The sequence below is a fragment of the Hemitrygon akajei genome, chromosome 2 (assembly GCF_048418815.1).
Source record: "Hemitrygon akajei chromosome 2, sHemAka1.3, whole genome shotgun sequence".
In the NCBI taxonomy this organism is placed as follows: domain Eukaryota; kingdom Metazoa; phylum Chordata; class Chondrichthyes; order Myliobatiformes; family Dasyatidae; genus Hemitrygon; species Hemitrygon akajei.
Genome location: NC_133125.1, coordinates 34,945,673 through 34,966,435, shown reverse-complemented (window position 1 = coordinate 34,966,435; position 20,763 = coordinate 34,945,673). Strand labels below are relative to the sequence as shown.

At 39.4% G+C, this 20,763-nt stretch overlaps 1 protein-coding gene across 3 annotated transcripts in view; it reads left to right on the top strand.

Moving 5' to 3' along the window:
• Nucleotides 1-20,763, top strand: part of LOC140740615 (transient receptor potential cation channel subfamily M member 6-like) — a 133,412-nt gene that overhangs the window by 9,729 nt on the left and 102,920 nt on the right. For all 3 annotated transcript variants that reach the window (XM_073069940.1, XM_073069932.1, XM_073069948.1), the window contains exons 2-3: nt 18,278-18,357; nt 18,723-18,761. In XM_073069940.1, coding sequence (XP_072926041.1) covers nt 18,278-18,357; nt 18,723-18,761 — 119 coding nt within the window. The remainder of the gene's footprint in view (nt 1-18,277; nt 18,358-18,722; nt 18,762-20,763) is intronic.

Genomic DNA, 20,763 nt, shown 5'->3' with positions numbered 1-20,763 from the left:
CAGCAGGTTTTAGTGTTGTGGAGTCAATCCAGTGCAGAAATGCGTTACTACCATATTGTACCCCACATTAGAATGATGATCATTTATTGTGTTGTTTCCTTCATCCATGAAGCAGAGAGGTTACATGTGCCATTAAAAGATTATTGGGGAATGTTTCGACATTAGGGGAGCCAGATAATAGTCTTGGATCTTTGTTCATTTAAAAAGATAATCACTAGAAATTTTCAAACTTTTCCTCTCGGTGACACAATTCCATAGTAAATATTTCATACTTTAATATTTCCTCACACTATGGAAGAAGGCTCTTTGGCTCATTATGTCTCTCAGAGCAGTCCCTTTCCTTGCTGAATTCTCTCTCACATCCACCCACTCAACCTCTCCTATTTAGTCAGTTAGTCTTTCCTTCCTGCTTATACCTTCTAATCAAGATTGCTCTGCAATTATGTCAATTTCACAAGGAACTAAGAGTGTAGCCCTAGCCTAAAGTGTAGGGCACAGCAGGAGTGAAACAAAGCAGCGTATTTGTCCTTCCATGTTCAATGACAGGCCCATTTGTAAGCTTTGAAAATTAAGCTGCTTGATAGAATTATGTCATTGAGATTGACATACTTGCCTGTAACGTAACCAGGAGTTAATTCAGTTAAGACTATATGGCCAGGTTATTGGATGGAAGTGCAAGTTAAGCTATGATTCAAGTTCTAAAGAACATTTTGCAGATTCAGCTTCTGTAAATTGTTTGGATAATTATTCAAAACAGTTTTTTGGACTTGTATCTAAAGATGTATTGAAACAGTTGCAGCTTGACATTTTTTAAATTTCCTGTGAGTAGAGTTTGTAGGGTTGACTGAGCAGGTGCACAGGGATTTTGTTAATAAGTGTTTAAAGTCTGGTGTAAGGTGCTCCTTCTCATTTAGTGAAGTACAGTACAGTACTTGAGTGGTAATATGATCTGATGATTGAAGTACTGATAAGTATAGTGAAATGCAAAGTTCAATCAGTCAATCAATAATCTTGGGAGTGAGTTCCTACTCGGTATTGGAACCCGGATCCTTCTATCAGTGATATTTGTCCTAAATTAGCTGATGGTAATTCACAGGAAATTCTCTATTGAACCAATACTGGGCCATACAGCTTTAATTAAATTAACTTCTAGTTATCTTGACATTTGAGTTACCCCAGTGGAAAACTATAACTTCTTTTTCTGAAAACACAGGCAAACATCAGTACACTGCAGCAAAGCTCAATGAAATCTATCATTGATTTATTTTTCATGGTGATGCTGTTTAATATGAAAGAAAAGCTCAGGAGATTCTTCTCAGATTTCCATATCACATTAGCAATGCTACAGATCTTATATTGGAAGCTACCAACAAGTACAAGTTCCAAGTCCACCAGTTAATTAGATGTGTATGTAGTAGAGTAATAAAGTCATAGAGCACCACAGAACAGAACCAGGCCCTTCAGCCCATCTAGTCTATGCCAAACTATTATTCTGCCTAGTCCCATCAACCAGCACCTGGACAAAAGTTCTCAATGTGCCTCCCATCCATGTACCTATCCAAATATCTCTTAAATGTTGCAGCCGAACTGGCATCCACCACTTCTGCCGGCAGCTCGTTCCACACTAAAACCGCCTTCTAATTGAAGAAGTTCCCCGTTCTGGTTGGCCTTAAATATTTCACCTTTCACCCTTAACCTATGACCTCTAGTTCAAGTCTCACCAAACCTTCAGTGGAAAAAAACCTGCTTGTATTGACCTTATTTATAGCACTCATTATTTAGTATAACTGGGTAAAATCTCCCCTCATTCCCTTATGCTTCAGGGAATAAAATCCCAGTGTATTCAACATTTCCCTAGTACTCACTTGCTCAAGTTGCATCAACTTCCTTGTCAAATTTCTCTGTCCTCTTTCAAACTTGATATTCTTCCTGTAGTTAGGTGACCAGAGATGCTTACAATACACCAAATTTAGCCTCACTAATGTCTTATATAACTTTCACATAACATCCTAACTCCTGTACTCAATACTTTGATTTATGAAGGCCAATATGCCAAAGCCATCTTGATGACCTCACTTACCTCTGTCTCCACTTTCAAGAAATTATAAAGCAATGAGACATAGGAGCAGAACTGGGCCTGTCAGGTCTGCTCCACCATTCCATTCCATAATGGTTGATTTATTATTCACATTCCCAGTCTCCTGCTTTCTCCCTGTAGCCCCTGATGCTCTGACTCATCAAAAACCTACCAATCTCCACTTTAAATCTAGCAGCCACTTAGCCTTCAAAGCTGTCTGAGCCAATGAATTCCACAAAATTACTACCCTCTGGCTAAAGAAATCCCTCCTCATCTCAATTCTAAATGGACATCCTATATTCTGAGGCTGTGCCTTCTGGTCCTAGACTCCCCCCTATAAGAAACATCTTCTCCACACCCACTCTACTTAGGTCTATCAACATTGACTGGGTTTCAGTGAGATCCCCCTTCCCCTACCACCTTTCTTCCAAACTCCAGCGAGTGCAGGCCCAGAATCACCAAATGCTCCTCTTTTGTTAATCTTTTTGTTAATGGATTCAACAGTGGCTAGATGGGAGACGCCAGGGAGTAGTGGTGGATAATTGTTTGTCAGGTTGGAGGCCGGTGACTAGTGGTGTGCCTCAGGGATCTGTATTGGGTCCAGTGTTGTTTGTCATATACATTAATGATCTGGATGATGGGGTGGTAAATTGAATTAGTAAGTATGCAGATGATACTAAGGAAGGTGGCGTTGTGGATAATGAAGTAGGTTTTCAAAGATTTAGGCCAGTTAGAAGAGTGGGCTGAACGATGGCAAATGGAGTTTAATGCTGATAAATGTGAGGTGCTATATTTTGGTAGAATAATCCAAATAGGACATACATTGTAAATGGTAGGGTGTTGAAGAATGCAGTAGAACCCAGTGATCTAGGAATAATGGTACATAGTTCCCTGAAGGTGGAATCTCATGTGGATAGGGTGGTGAAGAAAGCTTTCGGTATGCTGGCCTTTATAAATCAGAGCATTGAGTATAGGAGTTGGGATGTAATGTTAAAATTGTACAAAGCATTGGTAAGGCCTAATTTGGAGTATTGTGTACAGTTCTGGTCACCAAATTATAGGAAAGGTATCAACAAAATAGAGAGAGTACAGAGAAGATTTACTAGAATGTTACCTGGGTTTCAGCGCCTAAGTTACAGGGAAAGGTTGAACAAGTTAAGTCTTTATTCTTTGGAGCACAGAAGGTTGAGGGGGGGACTTGATAGAGGTATTTAAAATAATGAGGGGGATAGATCGAGTTGACGTGGATAGGCTTTTTCCATTGAGAGTAGGGGAGATTCAAACAAGAGGATGTGATTTGAGAGTTAGGGGGCAAAAGTTTAAGGGTAAAATGAGGGGGAATTTCTTTACTCAGAGAGTGGTAGCTGTGTGGAATGAGCTTCCAGTAGAAGTGGTAGAGGCAGGTTTGGTATTGTCATTTAAAGTAAAATTGGATAGGTATATGGACAGGAAAGGAATGGAGGGTTATGGGCTGAGTGCAGGCCAGTGGGACTAGGCGAGTGTAAGTGTTGGCACGGACTAGAAGGGCCGAGATGGCCTGTTTCCCTGCTGTAATTGTTATATGGTTATATGGTTCTCTTTGTGGAATCATTCTTGTAAAGCTCCTTAGGACCTTCGCCAATGCCAGTACATCTTTACTTAGTTAAGGAGCCCAAAACCTCCTCACAATACTCCAAGTGCAGTCTCAGCATTACATCATTGCTTTTATATTCAGTCCTCTCAAGATTAATGATTTCATTGCATTTGCCTTCCTTACCACCGACTGAAGTTAATCTTTAGGGAATCCTGCACGAGGATTTCCAAGTCCCTTTGCATTTCTGATGTCTTAATTTTCTCCCCATTTAGAAAATATTCTGTGCCTTTACTCCTGTTACCAAAGTGCATACCATAGACTTCCACACACTCTATTCCATCTGCCACTTTTTTGCCCATTCTCCCAATCTGTCTAAGTCCTTCTGCAGACTCCCTGCTTCCTCAACATTACCTGACCCTCTGTCTGCCTTCATATCGTAAGACCATAAGAGACAGGAGCAGAGTTAGGCCATTTGACCCATCAAGTCTGTGCCACCATTTCATCATGGCTGATCCAACTTTCCTCTCAGCCTGAATCTCCTCCCTTCTCCCCGTATTCCTTCATTCCCTAAACAATCAAGAATCTATCATTCTCTGCCTTAAATATACATGAAGACTTGGCCTCCACAGTTGCTTGTGGCAGAGAATTCCACAGATTCACTATTGTCTTGCTAAAGAAATTCCTCCTCTAAAGGGATGCTCCTCTAATCTGAGACTGTGTCCTCTGGTCTTGTACTCTCCCACCATTGGAAACCTTCTCTCCACATCCACTCTATCAGGGCCTTTCAAGCATTCGATAGGGTTCAATGAGGTCACTCCTCATTCTAGTGAATACAGGTCCAGAGCCATCAAATGCTCTTCATATGACAAGCCATTCAATCCTGGAATCATTTTTGTGATCCTCTTTTGAGCCATCTGCAAACTTGGCCATAAAGCCATGAATTCTGTCAACCAAATCACTGACATATAACATGAAAAGAAGTGGCCCCAGTACCGACCACTGCAGGGCACCACTAGTAACTGGCAGAAATCCAGAATAGGCCTCCTGTATTCTAACTTTTTGCCTCCTGCCAGTCAGCCAATCTTCTACCCATGCTAGTTTCTTCCTTGTAATACCATATGCTCTTATCTTCTTGAGCATCCTCATGTGTGGCAGCTTGTCAGAGGCCTTCTGAAAACCCAAGTAAAGAACTTGCACTGACTCTGCTTTGCTTCTTCTGCCTGTTAGTTCCTCAAAGAATTCCAACATATTTCTCAGACAAGATTTCCCCTTAAAGAAACCATGCTGACTTTGGCCTAATTCATCATGTGCCTCCAAATTCTTAACAACAGACTCAAACATCTTTCCAACCAAGCACTGAAGTCAGGCTAACTGGCCTATAATTTCCCTTCTTCTGCCTCCCTCCTTTCTTAAAGAGTGGAGTGACATTTGCAATTTTCCAGTCCTCCAGAACGATGCCAGAATCTAGTGATTTTGAAAGATCATTACTAATGTCTCCATAATCTATTCAGCTAGCTCTTAAAAAATCCTAGAGTGATCCAGGTGACTGAACCATTTTCAGACCTTCAGCTTCACAAGCACCTTCTCCTTAGTAATATCAACTGCACTGACTTCTGCCCCCGACTCTGCTGAATTTCTGGCATACTGCTTCCACAGTGAAGACTGATGCAAAATACTTATTAATTTTTCCACAATTTCTTTGACCCTCCCCATTATTACCTCTCCAAAATAATTTTGCAACAGTCCAATATCTACTCTCACCTCTCTTTTTCTATTATATATATCTGAAAAAATCTTTGGAATCCTCTTTGATATTATTGACTAGCTTACATTCATATTTAATCTTCTCTCTCTTTATGGCTTTTTAGTAGAATTTGTTGGTATTTAAAAGCTTCCCAATCCTTTAACTTCCCACTATTTTTTGCTCTAGTATATGTCCTCTCTTTTCCTTTGAAACTGTTTTTTGACTTTCCTTTTCAACCACAGTTGTGTCATACTTTCCTTTAGAATACCTGTTCATCTTTGGGGTGTATCAATCCTGTGCCTTTGGAATTGCTCTCAGAAACTCCAGCCACTGTTGTTCAGCTGTAATCCCTGCCAATGTCCCTTTCCAATCAACTTTGGCCATCTCCTCTCTCATGCCTCTGTAATTCCCTTTACTCCACTGTAATACTGATAAATCTGACTTCAGCTTCTCCCGCTCAAGGGTGAATCATATCACTTTATGATCACTGATTTCTAAATGTTCCTTTACTATAAGCTCCCTAATCAAATCTGGTTGATTATACCACAGTACCCAATCCAGAATTGCCTTTCTCCTAGTGGACTCAATTACAAGTTGCTCTAAAAAGCTATCTTATTCCTATTCTGCAAATTCCAACCGGACTTTCCCAACCTACCTGCATATTGAAATCCCCTATGACTATTGTAACATTTTCCTTTTAACATGCATTTTCTATCTCCCATTGTAATTTGTTATGCCACATCCTGGTTACTGTTCAGAGGCCTGTATAAAATTCCCATCAGGGTCTTTTACCCTTTCAGTTTCTTAATTCTACCCGCAAGGATGCTACATTTTTTGATCTTATGTCACCTCTTAAAAAGGACTTGATTTCATTGTTTATCAATAGAGCCACCCTACCCCCTCTACCTACCTGCACATTCTTTTGATACAATGTGTATCTTTGGATGTTAAGCCCCCAACTATGATCTTCTTTCAGCCACAACTCCTTGATTCCCAAAGCATCACACCTACTAAGCTCTAACTGCGCTACAGAACATCTACCTTATTTACCTTATTCCGTATATTGTCTGCATTCAAATATATTCAGCGTCAGGTTAAATATCACAGACATATATTGTGAACTTTGTTGTCTTGTGGCAGCAGTACCTTGCAAAACATAATAATAAAAACTATAAATTATATTAAGTATATACATAAATAAAATTATGTAAATTGTGCAAAAAGAGAGGATAAAAATACTGAGATAGTATTCATGGGTTCATTTATGGACCTGTATTTCCAGATCCCTCTGTTCTATACTCATATGTGCCCTACCATTCACTGTATAAGTACCCTAGTTTGCCATCCCAAAGTGCCTCACCTCACAGCTACCTGCATTAAATTCCATCTGCCATTTTTCAGCCCATTTTCCAGCTGGCTCAGATCACACTGCAACAGCAATCTTATGTCAGAACTGCAGCTCAAGAGAATTAATGCAAAATATATTATGAGTAAAAAAGCTGTCATCCAATCTACATCCCTCTGTAAGTCTCTCTGAGTAGATAATGGCTATCGCATGGTTCACTAGGTCTGTTATTACAGTAACTTTACTTGATATGAGAAGGTAGTTTGAGGATGAAGGACAACTTTAACAACAAACAACTGTCAGAAAGATGGTGACACTGCATTTTCAGAGAGTTTCATGCCTTTTCTTTAAAAACACAGATAAGTTTAAATCCTTGGTGTGGATTCAAAGTAGTTATAATCACAGACTGCTAGAGGAATTTGAGTATGAACATTTAGTGTCTTTCTGGATGCAGGAGGGGGCTGAAATATGGGATGGAGAAATAGGATTGGTTACAGGGGATGGCATCTGCTTACATTCTGTGAGAGGTCAAGGAAAGTGAAGGTGAAATTTTAAATATTAAACTTTGTTTCTGCATATAATGATAGTAAATTAACCAAACTCTGCACTAGAAGACATTAAGCAAGTTATTTTGTAACACTAAGCAGCAAGCCTGAATTTCGATTTACTCAATGCAATATCAAGGCATGGTTCGGAACTCTGGAGATACTATACCCAGGCAATTTGATCGGACAATGCCGTCTGTAGCACTGAAGACCTGCATTCTAAGCTGTTCCAACACACTAACAGAATGGTAATATCACAAATGGACCAGATAGGTTTTGTTCACAAACCCAGTGTAGCTAATTACTGTCCACTAGTCACATCAGTATCCAAATGGAAAGAGTCATTGACAGTGCTATCATGTGACACATTCTCACCATGTCCAAATGGACAAGTAACTGCAGTACATTTTGTACATGACACACTTGCTGCTATCATGTCCCTGTGGTGGAGGGGCTGCATTTTTAAAGCAGTGGGTGTATTGTCACTCAAGTCTTGAAGACCATGAGGCCATAAGACATAGAAACAGAACAAGGCCGTTCAACCCATCAACTCTGCTCCGCCATTCCATCATGGCTGATCCCCAATCCCACTCAACCCCATACACCTGCCTTCTTGCCATAACCTTTGATGCCCTGACCAATCAGGAAACTATCAATTTTCAGTTTAAGTATACCCACAGTCTTGGCCTCCACAGCTGTCTGTGGCAGAGCATTCCACAGATTCACTACCCTCTGGCTAAAAAAATTCCTCCTTACCTCTGTTCTGAAAGGTCGCCTCCCCAATTTTGAGGCTGTGCCCTCCAGTTTTGGACACCCCCACCATAGGAAACCTCTCCACATCCACCTTATCTAGTCCTTTCAGCATTCGGTAGGTTCAATGAGATCCCCTTGCATTCTTCTAAATTTCAGTGAGTGCAGGCCCAAAGTTGCCAAACGCTCCTCATATGTTAACCCATTCATTTCCGGAATCATTCTTGTGAACCTCTTATGCACTCTGTCTGATGACCACGCATCCTTTCTGAGACATGGAGCCCAAAACAGTTGACAATACTCCAAATGCAACCTGACTAGTGTCTTATAAAGCCACAGCATTATCCCCTTGTTTTTATATTCTATTCCCCTTGAAATGAATGCCAACATTGTATTTGCTTTCTTTTCCCCAGACTCAACCTGTAAATTAACCTTCTGGGAGTCTTGCACAGAGGCCCTTTGCACCTCTGATGTTTGAATTTTCTCCCCATTTAGGTACTAACCTGTACTTTTGTTCCTTTTACAAAAATGCATTGTCATACATTTCCCAACACTGTATTCCATCTGTCACTTTTTTGCCCATTCTTCCAATTTCTCTAAGTCCTGCTGCAATCGCATTGCTTCCTCAGCACTACCTACCCCTCTACCTACCTTCGTATCATCTGTAAACTTTGCGACAAAGCTATCAGTTCCATTATTTAAATAATTGACAATCAACGTGAAAAATAGCTGTCCCAATACTGACCCCAGATGAACACCACTAGTCACTGACAGCAAGCAGAAAGGCCCCCTTTATTCCCATTCACTGCCTCCTGCCTGCCAGCCATTCCTCTATCCATGCCAGTATCTTTCCTGTAATGCCATGGGACTTTATCTTGTTAAGCAGCCTCATGTGTGGCTCTTATCAAAAGCCTTCAGAAAATCCAAGTAAATGACCACCACTGCCTCTCCATTGTTTACCCTGCTTGTTACTTCCTCAAAGAGTTCTAACAGGCAAGATTTCCCTTTACAGACACCATGCTGGCTTTGACTTATTTTATCATTGGTCTCCAGGTAGTTCAAAGCCTAATCCTTAATAATGGACTCCAACGCTTCCCCAACCATTAAGGTCAGGATAACTGGCCTATAATTTCTTTTGCCTTCCTCCCTTCTTAAAGAGTAGAGTGACATTTGTAATTTACCAGTCCTCCAGAACCATGCCAGAATTAAGTGATTCCTGAAAGGTCATAACCAATGAATCTGCTGTCTCTTCAGCAACCTCTTTCAGGACTCGGAGATGTAGTCCTTCTAGTCCAGGTTATTTTTCCTTTGTAATAGCAATGGCACTCACTCCTGCTCCCTGACTCTCACGGACCTCTGGCACACTGCCAATATCTTCCACAATAAAGGCTGATGCAAAGTACTTATTAAGTTCCTCTGCCATTTCTTTGTCCCCCATTACTACCTCACCACATAATTTTCCGGTGGTCTAATATCAACACTTAACTTCCCTTTACTCTTTATATTACTGAAAAAACTTTTGGTATCCTGCTTTATATTATTGGCTAGTTTGTACTCATATTTCATCTTTTTCCTTCTTATAGGTTTTTCAGTTGCCTTCTGTTGGATTAAAAAAATTTCCCAATCTTCTAACTTCCCACTCACTTTTGCTATATTATATGCTCTTTCTTTGGCCTTTATGCAGTCCTTAACTTCCCTTGTCAGCCACGGTTGCCTACCCCTGCCATCTGAGAACTTCTTCCTTTGTGGAACATACCTATCCTGCGCCTTGTGAACTTTTCCCAGAAAATTCAGCCGCCTTTGCTCAGCTGTCATCCCCGCCAGTATCCTCTTCCAAACCACCTAGGCAAGCTCCTCTCTCACGCCTTTGTAATTCCAACAATGTATTCCATTGTGATATTGAATCATCTGACATGCCCCTCCCTTTCAAATTGCAGTATGAATTCAATCATATTATGGTTGCTGTCTCCTAAGGCTTCATTTACCTGAAGTTCCCTAATAAAATCTGGATTATTATACAACACTCAATCTAAGATGGCCTTTCTCCAAGTAGGCTCAAGCATAAGCTGCCCTAAAAAGCCATCTCATAGGCATTCAAAAAATTTCCTCCATTGCGATCTGAAACCAACCTGACTTTCCCAATCCCCTAGTGTATTGAAGTCCCCCATTACAATTGTGACATCAGCCTTACTACATGCCCTTTCCAGCTCCTTTTGCAATCTCAACCCCACATCTTGACTATTATTTGGAGGCCTATATATGATTCCCATAATTTTTTTACCTTTCTTATCTCCACCCACTAATTTTTGACATTCTTTGATCCTATGTCACCTCTTTCTAAAGATGTAATTCCATCTCTTACCGACAAAGACACACCACCACCTATGCTTTCCTGCCTGTCCTTTCAATATAAAGTATATGCTTTGATATTAAGCTCCGAATTACCACCTTCTTTCAACCACGACTCAGTGATGCCCGCAATGTCACACCAACCAATCTCTAATTGTGCCACATAGAAACATAGAAAACCTACAGCACAATACAGGCCCTTTGGCCCACAAAGCTGTGCCGAACATGTCCTTACCTTAGAACTCCCTAGGTTTACACATAGCCCTCTATTTTTCTAAGCTCCATGTACCTGTCCAGGATTCTCTTAAAAGAACCTATTGTTTCCAGCTCCACCAGTGCCACCGGCAACCCATTCCATGCACTCACCATCTCTGCATAAAAAACTTACTCCTGACATCTCCTTTGTACCTACTTCCAAGCACGTTAAAACCATGTCCTCTTGTGCTAGCCATTTCAGCTCTGGGAAAAAGCATCTGACTATCCACATGATCAATGCCTCACCTTATCTTGTATACCTCCATCAGGTCACTCCAAGGAGAAAAGGCCAAGTTCACTCGACCTATTCTCATAAGGCATGCTCCTCAATCCAGGCACATCCTTGTAAATCTCCTCTGCACCCTTTCTATGGTTTCCACATCCTTCCTGTAGTGAGGCAAACAGAATTGAGCACAGTACTCCAAGTAGGGTCTGACCAGGGTCCTAATTAGCTGCAACATTACCTCTTGGCTCTTAAACTCAATCCCACGGTTGATGAAGTCTAGTGCACCATATTCTTAACCACACAGTCAACCTGCGTAGCAGCTTTGTGTGTCTTATGGACTTGGACCCCAAGATCCCTCTGATCCTCCACTCTGCCAAGAGGCTTACTGTTAATGCTATATTCTGCCATTATATTTGGGTTACCAAGATGAACCACCTCACACTTTTCTGGGTTGAACTCCATCTGCCATTTCTGAGCTCAGTTTTGCATCCTATCAATGTCCCGCTGTAACTTCTGACTGCCCTCCACACTATCAACAACACTCCCAATCTTTGTGTCATCAGCACAAATTCATCCACCTTATTCTGAATACTATATGCAGTTAAATACAGTACCTTCAGTCCTGCATTCTTTGCCCTTTTGAATTTTGCCTCTGTGGTACAATTTAACTCTTTGCACTCTCTGCACTTGAATCTAATCACTGGCTTGTCCTTCCTTACATTCATATTACACCCATCATCTACTTGTAAACTTGCTGGCTCATCCTCAGCTCTAACATACTGATTCTCATCCCCCTGCCACATTACCTTAAGCCACTCCCTACGGAATTGTGGAGACTCATTCACTCATCCACATAATTGCAGAGAATTCCACCAGGTTCCTGACTTGAGCTCAATAGCTGGTAGAAAACCTTTGAAGTCTCAGGAGGTGAGTCACTCTCGTATCTCCTTATGACACAGGGAAACTATGGAGTACAGTAGTTAATTTCCTATTAACTTCAATAAAATTATTTTAAGTATTGATCTATTTGTAGAATTTCATTAAATCTATCTGCAGGGAAATTGAAAGTGACATCATCATGATGATGATCTAACCCAGTGATGCCCAACCATTTTTTGGTTATCGTCCACATCGCCAGAGCCCCCACTCCCGTTTCAGGCATTACGTGAAAGCTACAGTATAAAGAATTTTGATTTATGATGTATAGTGAAAGAAAATCTGAATTGCAAATTCAAAGCAGTGACAAATAATTGCAAAAATTATTCAAATCTATTTAAAGCTAAAATAAAATTATTTATTTAATTACTGTTGGGGGAAAAAAGTTTTCATCAACAATTTTAGAGCATACAGTAGCCCAACTATTCACTACTTCGTTGCTTTTTCACCTTTCTCTGAGATGGATGAGATTGGTGGAGTAATATCAGCTTCTCAGCATTAGGCTGAATGTCACTCTGTAAGTGTCTCAGATCCCCAGTAATCTGCAGTTTGGTCTTCGCTTTCAAAGAAGCTGGGTGACTGCATTGAAACTGCGTTCCACTAAATATGACATTGGAAAGGCAATAAAGAACATCTTGACCTTTTTCACTTTAAGAGATTTCTTTCTGCAACCAAAAGTCTTGATATGATTTTCTTAGATCTCAGCTTCAGTTCAAAGTCACTTTGTAGCAAGATCAGTTCTTCTTCCATCCTTCCTGCTGAACAATTCCAAGTATTCAGGAATAGATTTATTACCTCATCTAGAACTTGGATCTAGAGAAGATCCTGAAATCTCTCTGACATGTCTTTTTACAGGTCACCCAGGTGGACACAATGTACTTGGAAGTTATCATCTGGTATTATTTCTTTGTATTCCAACTCAGAGAGGCTTGGAAATTGGAAAAGGTTGAAGGTCAATGTTACACATAAATAGGGTTTAACTTGGACAAAAAAGTGGCGATGATTGATTTGACTTTCACTAAGATTCAAAGCATTCCTTGCAACTGAAGTTTGATTTCATTAAACACTGTGAATAATTCTGGCAAATAAGCAATGTCATGCCTAATATTCTTGAATTGATTACTGAATGAAACATTCAATAATTCAAAGAATTTTATCACAGTTTCAAAAAGTGCATAAAGTAATCTCAGGCAGTTTCCCTTTGAGAGCCATCTGACTTCTGAGTGCAACAGCAAGCATTCAAACTGTTCACCATTCTCAATACGAGCAAAGTGCATTAGTGCATTCTCGTACAAAGCTCTCTAAATACAGCAGTCGCAAATTGAGAGCTTGGGACTTTATTTTAGTTGCTGCTGTGATAAAAGTATTTAATGATTTGTGTAGCTGATCACTTAGGTGTTTTGCGACAAGATGCTGTCTATGAATTTAATAGTGAATGATGAATATGTTATGTACAGCTTTATTCAAGAAAGTAATAACCCCACAGTGGTGTTGTTGGTACTCCATCTGTTGTCCAAGCAGGAATGTTGGTAAACGGAATGCCATTCTCTTTGAAAAATACTGTTTCTAGTCCTCTTGCAAATGACAACTCTTGATCCACGCTTTCATCTTTTATGGAGTGAACGTAACCAAGAATCAAAGACTTGTTTCCTGGCAAATTGACTCATCCATCTGCAGGACAAATTCAGTTGTCCTGACATATGTTGCACAATGTATCTTTCACAGTTTTTTTAGATATTTCATCTATACATCTTTGAACAGAGTTATCACTGAGCAGAATCACTTTAATTATAACTAATGCAAAACCTTACATAGAACCTCCTTTACTGCTGGCAGAATCAGTTCTTTTCCATTTGTATGGGGTTTTCCATATTTAGTAATAAGCAATGAAATGGTGTATAAAGCATGCAAACCATCGCTGTTTTGTTGTGAATTGCAGGCAAATACGTTTTGAAGTTTTTTTCCATCTCTGAAAGAGGTGAGGTGATTGTGTGATCATTGTACTCAATTATGAGGCACTGAGGATCGATGCTTATAATAAATAATTCATTCCTTAAATTAAGCCTGTGGTCCCTCAGATGCCCCCTTGCTACTGAGCACTTCCCCCTTTATCTTTATTGTCCTCTTAGAAATCCCCATCACCCCCCAGGGGAGCAATATCACTCACTTTGGTAACCACTGATCTAGCCTCAATTCCTTTAAACTTATTCACCATAGCCTTTAAACTGCTAATGACTTCATACAGAATTTATATTAAGACAACTTCAGCCGACTCACAGATTTTATTTTAGATTGTCAGCTCAGGCTTATAGCTATGAGCATTTCAGTAAGTGGTTCAAACTATCATAATCTACTGAATTTAAGCAATTGTTATATTGGTGCTGTGATTCTAATTAGGGTTTGCCTGCCCTGTATTTGTAAATTTCATATAAATCCAATAAAATATACTGAAAAAGAACAGGCAACTCTGGTTATTGTTGGGTTTCAGCTGAGGAATGCAGATATACCTGTATTTAAACCCCTCCACAAACCATGGTGTTGTGGAGGGAAGAAGGTTTAACCTTTTATCTACTTGTTGCTTTTTGCTGTTTCTAACAAAGTAATTCATTTCTGTATTGCAAACTGTGTCAAAGAATCCTACTTCCCTTTAAAAGATGAATATTACAAAATACGCATTGGAAGGAAGGAGAGAAAAATTGCTGAACACTGAACTGAGATGTCTTAATAAACTGGTGGATTTTACCTAGAGTCTTGGAAGGGTTAAAGTATGTCACTAGATATGTCCCTGACACATGCACTTTTCACAAAGATCTTGTCGATTTAGCAGTTGGTAGAGCTTTTCCTTGTTTTACTGCTTTACAGTTTCTCTGCATTTGTGGATGACAAATCGGGAGTACATCATCTATTGTAGATGGTTTGTTTTTCTGTTTCAGACTACATACTATTGTGTAGTTCTGTGCTCATGGGTGTTAAAACCAAGCAAAGGCATTACCTTAATATTGCTACTGTGTCGCAGACTTTTGTATTTATCCTGTAGAGTACATATTTGGAAAAAAAAGGTTTACTTCCTCAACAATTTGGAAACTAATACAATTGATTCTAAAATATGGTAAGTCACGTTATATTTATGAACCAGATCTTTGATGTTGATAATCTGTTTATAATATTGTCTATGTTCATGTGTTCTTCATGAGGGCAGTTGTTAGTTCTAACTGTATTGTATGCTCAGTGGTAACAAATACAGACCCTAAGTTTGGACTCAAATGCTAACGTTGGAGTATTTAGCAATATAAACATTTTCTGAATTGCCATCTATTTCTGAAGTGCGGTTTATTCACATCAACTTTTCAGTTTTATTTGTGATTCTTAAATTGTTCTTACATATAATAGAGCAGTTACCAAAGTAAATTGCATGTTTACTTAATGTAGTCACTTCTACCACCTAATTGCTTTACAATTAAATGTTAATGTTTACACCGATGCTTGAGAGTTTAATTATCACCTGGTATATAAAATACCTCCAATTATTTATTCCTGCTATCACTGTAATGGAAATAAAACTCCTATCCCTTCAATGCAACCTGAGTAGTGCTGCATTTTATTAGTAACTCTTTGATGAGATAAACTTCCAGGGGTGTTATTGAGTATAAAGTTGATATATTCAACCACACTCCAGAACATGTGCACACAATTCAGGTAACACTTTAGTGCAGAGGAAATACTGTATTGTCAAAAGACACTGTGGACTGGATGAAATGTTAATCCCAGAGCAATCACATCTAATTTGCAGAAGAGCCAGGTATTACCTCAGTCAACGATACTTTCTTAGCTTACAGTTTAAAAAAAAATCAATTATCTGGTCAATCATATCATTTACTGTTTGAGGAGCTTTGCTAATTAGCTATGTTTTTATATGCTAGTGATTACTGCACTGCAAAATTAACCCAGTGGTTGTGTTATACTTTGTGATACCATTTGTTTGGAAGAAATTACTGTGTAAATTTTCTCTTACTGTTACTGCCATACCTGTAGTTTCTATTTTGTATTCCAAAGGCTTGCTGCTTTATTAATCAAGGTACTATCTTTTTCTACAATAAGAAACTCTGAATTAATTCTCTTTCATCTCCTGCTTTTATAATATGTTTTATATATCAATTAGTTATGAAGAGTAAGGCAAGATGTAAAAAATAATTTAAAGATAGGAGACTCACTTCTCTCCATCCACTTGGTTTCATCCATTTACGTGGCCGAGCTCCCTATTAGATCTTTATGATAATGTAACCCCTATTTCATTTCTCACTTTGCCTCCAGCATTAAATAAATGTCCCACCAAGATATATTTGATAGTGTCCAGGAAATTTGTTCAACTCCGGTCCAAAGTGAAAATGAGCTTTAACAGCATCAACCCTGTGTTCTCTTCCTTTGTCAATGGTGTTTCCCCCTAAGAAGAGCTGGATAGAACGTTTGTAGCTGGCGTTACTACATAGATTGTGAGGCTGCTCTTTAGAAGTATTTCTGGAGTTTTGGAGTTGTTTAGATGGAAAAATGTGCTGGTGTGGTAGCGGAAAGCATTATGAACATTCAAAGTGAAATTTTAATCCCAACTTCATTCACTTTCATTTCATTAAAAATAAAAAGCTGATGCAGTTGTCAGCAACCTAAAGAATAAGATAGAATGTTGACTGATAGCATATCCCGGAAAACAATGGATGATAAAATCCCATCAGCTCATCAAACTACTGTGATTTTATCAGCTCAATTTATAGCCTACTTAATTTTGCAGCAATATTAATGGCAAAGAAAACCTGAAGAACAATTAAACTAACTAATAGTTTGATATCCACCACGTGTGTCAGATATATTAGACTTCTTCAGTGTGTAGGAAGGAAAGACTGCAGACGTAGCAACCACACTCTGGAAGATGATGACAGGAGAGCTGTCTCTAAGCTGTCTAAGTACTGAGGTCCATGGCATCTGTAAACTGAGCATTGGTGCTGTAGGGGTAAAATATTCACTTTCTGCATGTGTTTAATTCCCAGCCAATGTATTAGATTTGTTTTTTGGTATACAGAATTATGAGGGGTATAGATAGGGAATATGCAAACAGACTTTTTCCCTTGAGGTTGGGTGAGAATACAACCAGAGGTCATTGGTTAAGGGTGAAAGGTGAAATGCTTAAGAGGAACCTGAGGGGGAACTTCTCCACTTGAAGGATGATGAGAGTGTGGAATGAGCTGCCAATGGAAGTGGTGGATGTGGGTTCAATTTGAACATTTAAAAGGGGGTTGAATAAGTGTGGAGGGCTACGGTCCAGCTGTGGGTCCGGAGGACTAGGCAGAATGATTGTTCAGCAGAAACAAAATGGGCCAAAGGGCCTGATTTTGTGCAGTAGTGCTCTATGACCCTATGGCTCTATGTTATCCTGGGCTTACTTATAATGTTCTACACTATAATGTCATTTGAGAGCAAGAAGTAATCTGTCAAGTAAGAAGCTGCTGAGCAGAATTCAGCAAGTTACAACTGAACAGCAGTATTTCAAACATTTTAAAATTTGAGACACACAAGGCTGCAGATGTTGGAATTTGGAGCAACACACACAACATTGGAGGAACTCAGCAGGTCAGATAGCATCTATGGAGGGAAGTGGACCCTTGACATTTTGGGTCGAGGCCTTTCATCTGGGTTTTTAAAACTGGTTCACTGTGTAGCAAATTGCAGCAAAAAGTCCCCTCAGTACAATGCTAAGTGTATCCATAGCTTCTGATGTGCACGTTTAACTGATACCACAGAAAGCCTTGCCTCCAGTACTCCTGAATCTATGCAGCTTGAATAGGTGAGGTCCAACACTAATAACAAAGGATAGAACTTCAGAATCCTCATAGAAAGAAGCTCTTTGACTCATTTAGCCCAGAAGTACTTTCTAAAATCCAATTAGTGTGTTCTCAGTTTCTTTCTCTGTAGCTCTGCTATTTTTGCACTTTGGACTAATCCATTTTCCTTCACATTGAATCTGTTTCTATCAACATTTCAATCAATCCATTCCATATCTTGCAGTTTGAAAAAGTTTTTATCTCGTCAGTTCTTTTCAATAACATTGAATCTATGCCCTCCGGTACTCTGATATTCCATCATTGAATCACCACCCCTGTTCACTTTGGCTGGACAGCTTCGCTTCTGAGAAGCACAACCCCATATTGTTACTCGATTTACATGGACAGTGTATCTTCAGCCTATTTGCCCAGTAATAAGGATACAGCAGAGTTGTGAACTTGTTAAAGAAATTCTTTATCAAAATTATGTAACTTCTGTGTCACTGGCCCATCCACTTGAGCAAGCTAGTACCCAGCAGGCATTTGCAGCCAATGAGAGGCCATCACTGGTTAAAGACCAAGGTTATGCATCAGATTTCATTCACGAAACCATCCAGTCTATTTGAAGCCATGAAAAATATTAATTAGATTTTTCTCTTATTTTTAGACTCAGAAGTCGTGGATCGAAGGAGTCTTTTATAAGCGAGAATGTGGAAAAATTATAACAAGTTCAAGAGATTCACACAGGTTAGATGCCTCAAATGCACTTGTAAGGATTGGAGGAACTATTCTTTTGCAGTCAGGGAGAGCACAGGGGTTATTGGTATTGGAAATGGTACTGTGGTGTTGGTGGTGGGGGTGAGGGGGCCGCGGAATGATTTGAAGACTCGCAGCTGAGGACCAGTAGAGAGAATCAACCTTATGGGTGGGTGTGTTCTATCTAGTGTTGATCATAATGTTAGGTCCTTCAGTGAAAAAGAGCTTCTGTTGCAAAACTGAAGGGGGAATATACAGTAGGAGATACAGAAGACATAGTTTATAATGGCATTGATTTTTAATAGTATATGGATAGATTGTGGAAGAAAGTGAACATGAATTCTTCTTTATGGCAGGTGTCTTCCAGGATGTCAGATTTGCCAGAACCTGGTGCGGTAAGTACAGGAAATACTTTTGTCATTTATGACTTTTCTAAGCAATAGATAAAGTCTGAATTTCAGGTAACAAGACCAGAAATCCTTGTGCCTTGTGCTGGTCTGCAGAGGGGGATCTCTGTGTTGCTGCTGACCATTCTAGTGCAGAAATCAGGGCCACCCTAATAATAATCGCTCTCCATGTGGGTGCTTGACAGGTTTCTGGGGGGGGTGTGAGAGGAAAGAGGCTGAAGTTACAATATATGGTTAGGTGTGTAGCAGAAACAAGGTGGAAACGCCCACCTTAATGATCCTCTGGAAAGTCAAACAGTTTAAGTCCATTTGCAGCCTTCAACGGCAGTTTTGTTGGAGAATACAAGCTTTAGGCATGGTAATAACCTCTATTCCCTGTAATACTTTCCACTCTGATGTTCTTCTACTGTTTAAATGGAGTGATAGAAAGCAGGATGTCATTACTCTTTGGGTTTTAGGAAAATGAGAGGTGATTTAATTGAGGCATACAACTCAATTTTCTTGTCCAAAATCTAGAATTGCCCAAGTAACCAAAACTTAACAAAGGTCAATCATTATTAAAAAACTTAAAAAACAGGCCTTAAGTAGACTCAAGGACTGAATGTCCGAAGCTCTCTGTGGGAGAGAAATCCAAATATTTACTGATATACCTAGTTATATTTGGTCCTAAGAAACCAAGAATAAAGAGTAAATAAACTTAATGCTTCAACAGCTTTGATAGAATAAGATAGTACTTTATGTTAAACCTTCCTCTAAGTAACGTGACTAACTAGTCCACACAATGGCCAGGTAAATATCACCAAAACCCTTTAATTGCCTTGCAGTATAATTAAGCATTATTGTAAAAAAAATTGTATTATTGTACTGTACAATGTTAACATGCCAGACAACACCCTGTTCAATCTCTTCTGTATTCTTTCATTTCTAAGCACATCCTTCCTGTAATGTGCCAACCGGAAATGTATACAATACCTGAACTTTGTCTTTTATATATTTCTAGATAAGGATTAAAAAAAAGATGACATTGTTTCTGGGAATATAGTACCTCTTTCAATTAGTTAACTTCAAGGAACTTTTTTTCTTGTCAATTCTTGAAGGTTCAAATTAAACCATATTTTTCCAATTTCTCTTTTCCCTGGCGGCTGTGTCTTACTTTTCCAAGTTTATTATTGGATTAATTAGGGGTCACTTTTTTCCACCTGCCAAAAGTAATCTCATTGTTGACTGTCAATCATTTCATGGTTTAGGGCATATTTATCAAGACTACCTGCATGCAATTATTTGATAGCCTTCTGTGTTTACTATTCATAAAATCATGGAAGTGGAATTAGCACAGCCGGGAAATGGCCATTCTGTCTTTTGAGCTTATGCAAGTTCTGAGTAGCACAATTCCATTAGTCACTCCCTACATCTCTTCAAAATACTCTCTCTGAATTGCCTAATCAATTCCATTTTTAATATTTCCACCATCCTTTCAGGTATTGCATTACAGATCCTAATTACTCAATAGTTCAACGGTTCCATTTAGTGTCAGGGAAATGTATGCAATATACATCCTGAAATAATTTTTCCTCACAGACATCTCCAAAAACGGAAGAGTGCCCAAAGAATGAATGACAGTTAAAACGCTAGAACCCCAAAGCCTGTCCCTACTTCCTCTCCCACGCACAAGCAGCAGCTAATCGACGACCCTCCCCCACCCCCACCCACTTCCACAAAAATACATCAGCATCCTCCACCCACCAAGCACAGCTCCCAGTAAAGACCATGATCAGTAGTACAACAGAAACTGATCATTCACCCCCGACAATTCATCATACCACAGGCTGTCTCTCCCTAATAAAGGAAAAAGAGATGTCTTTGTTTCGCAGCCAGAGAGGAGACATAACAAAACAGCTCACTGATTTGTGGTGTTAAAAGTCTGTTGTGCCACTTTTTTTATCCCCAAGTTCCCTTTGCGAAAACAGCGTCTTGTATATTATTACCAACT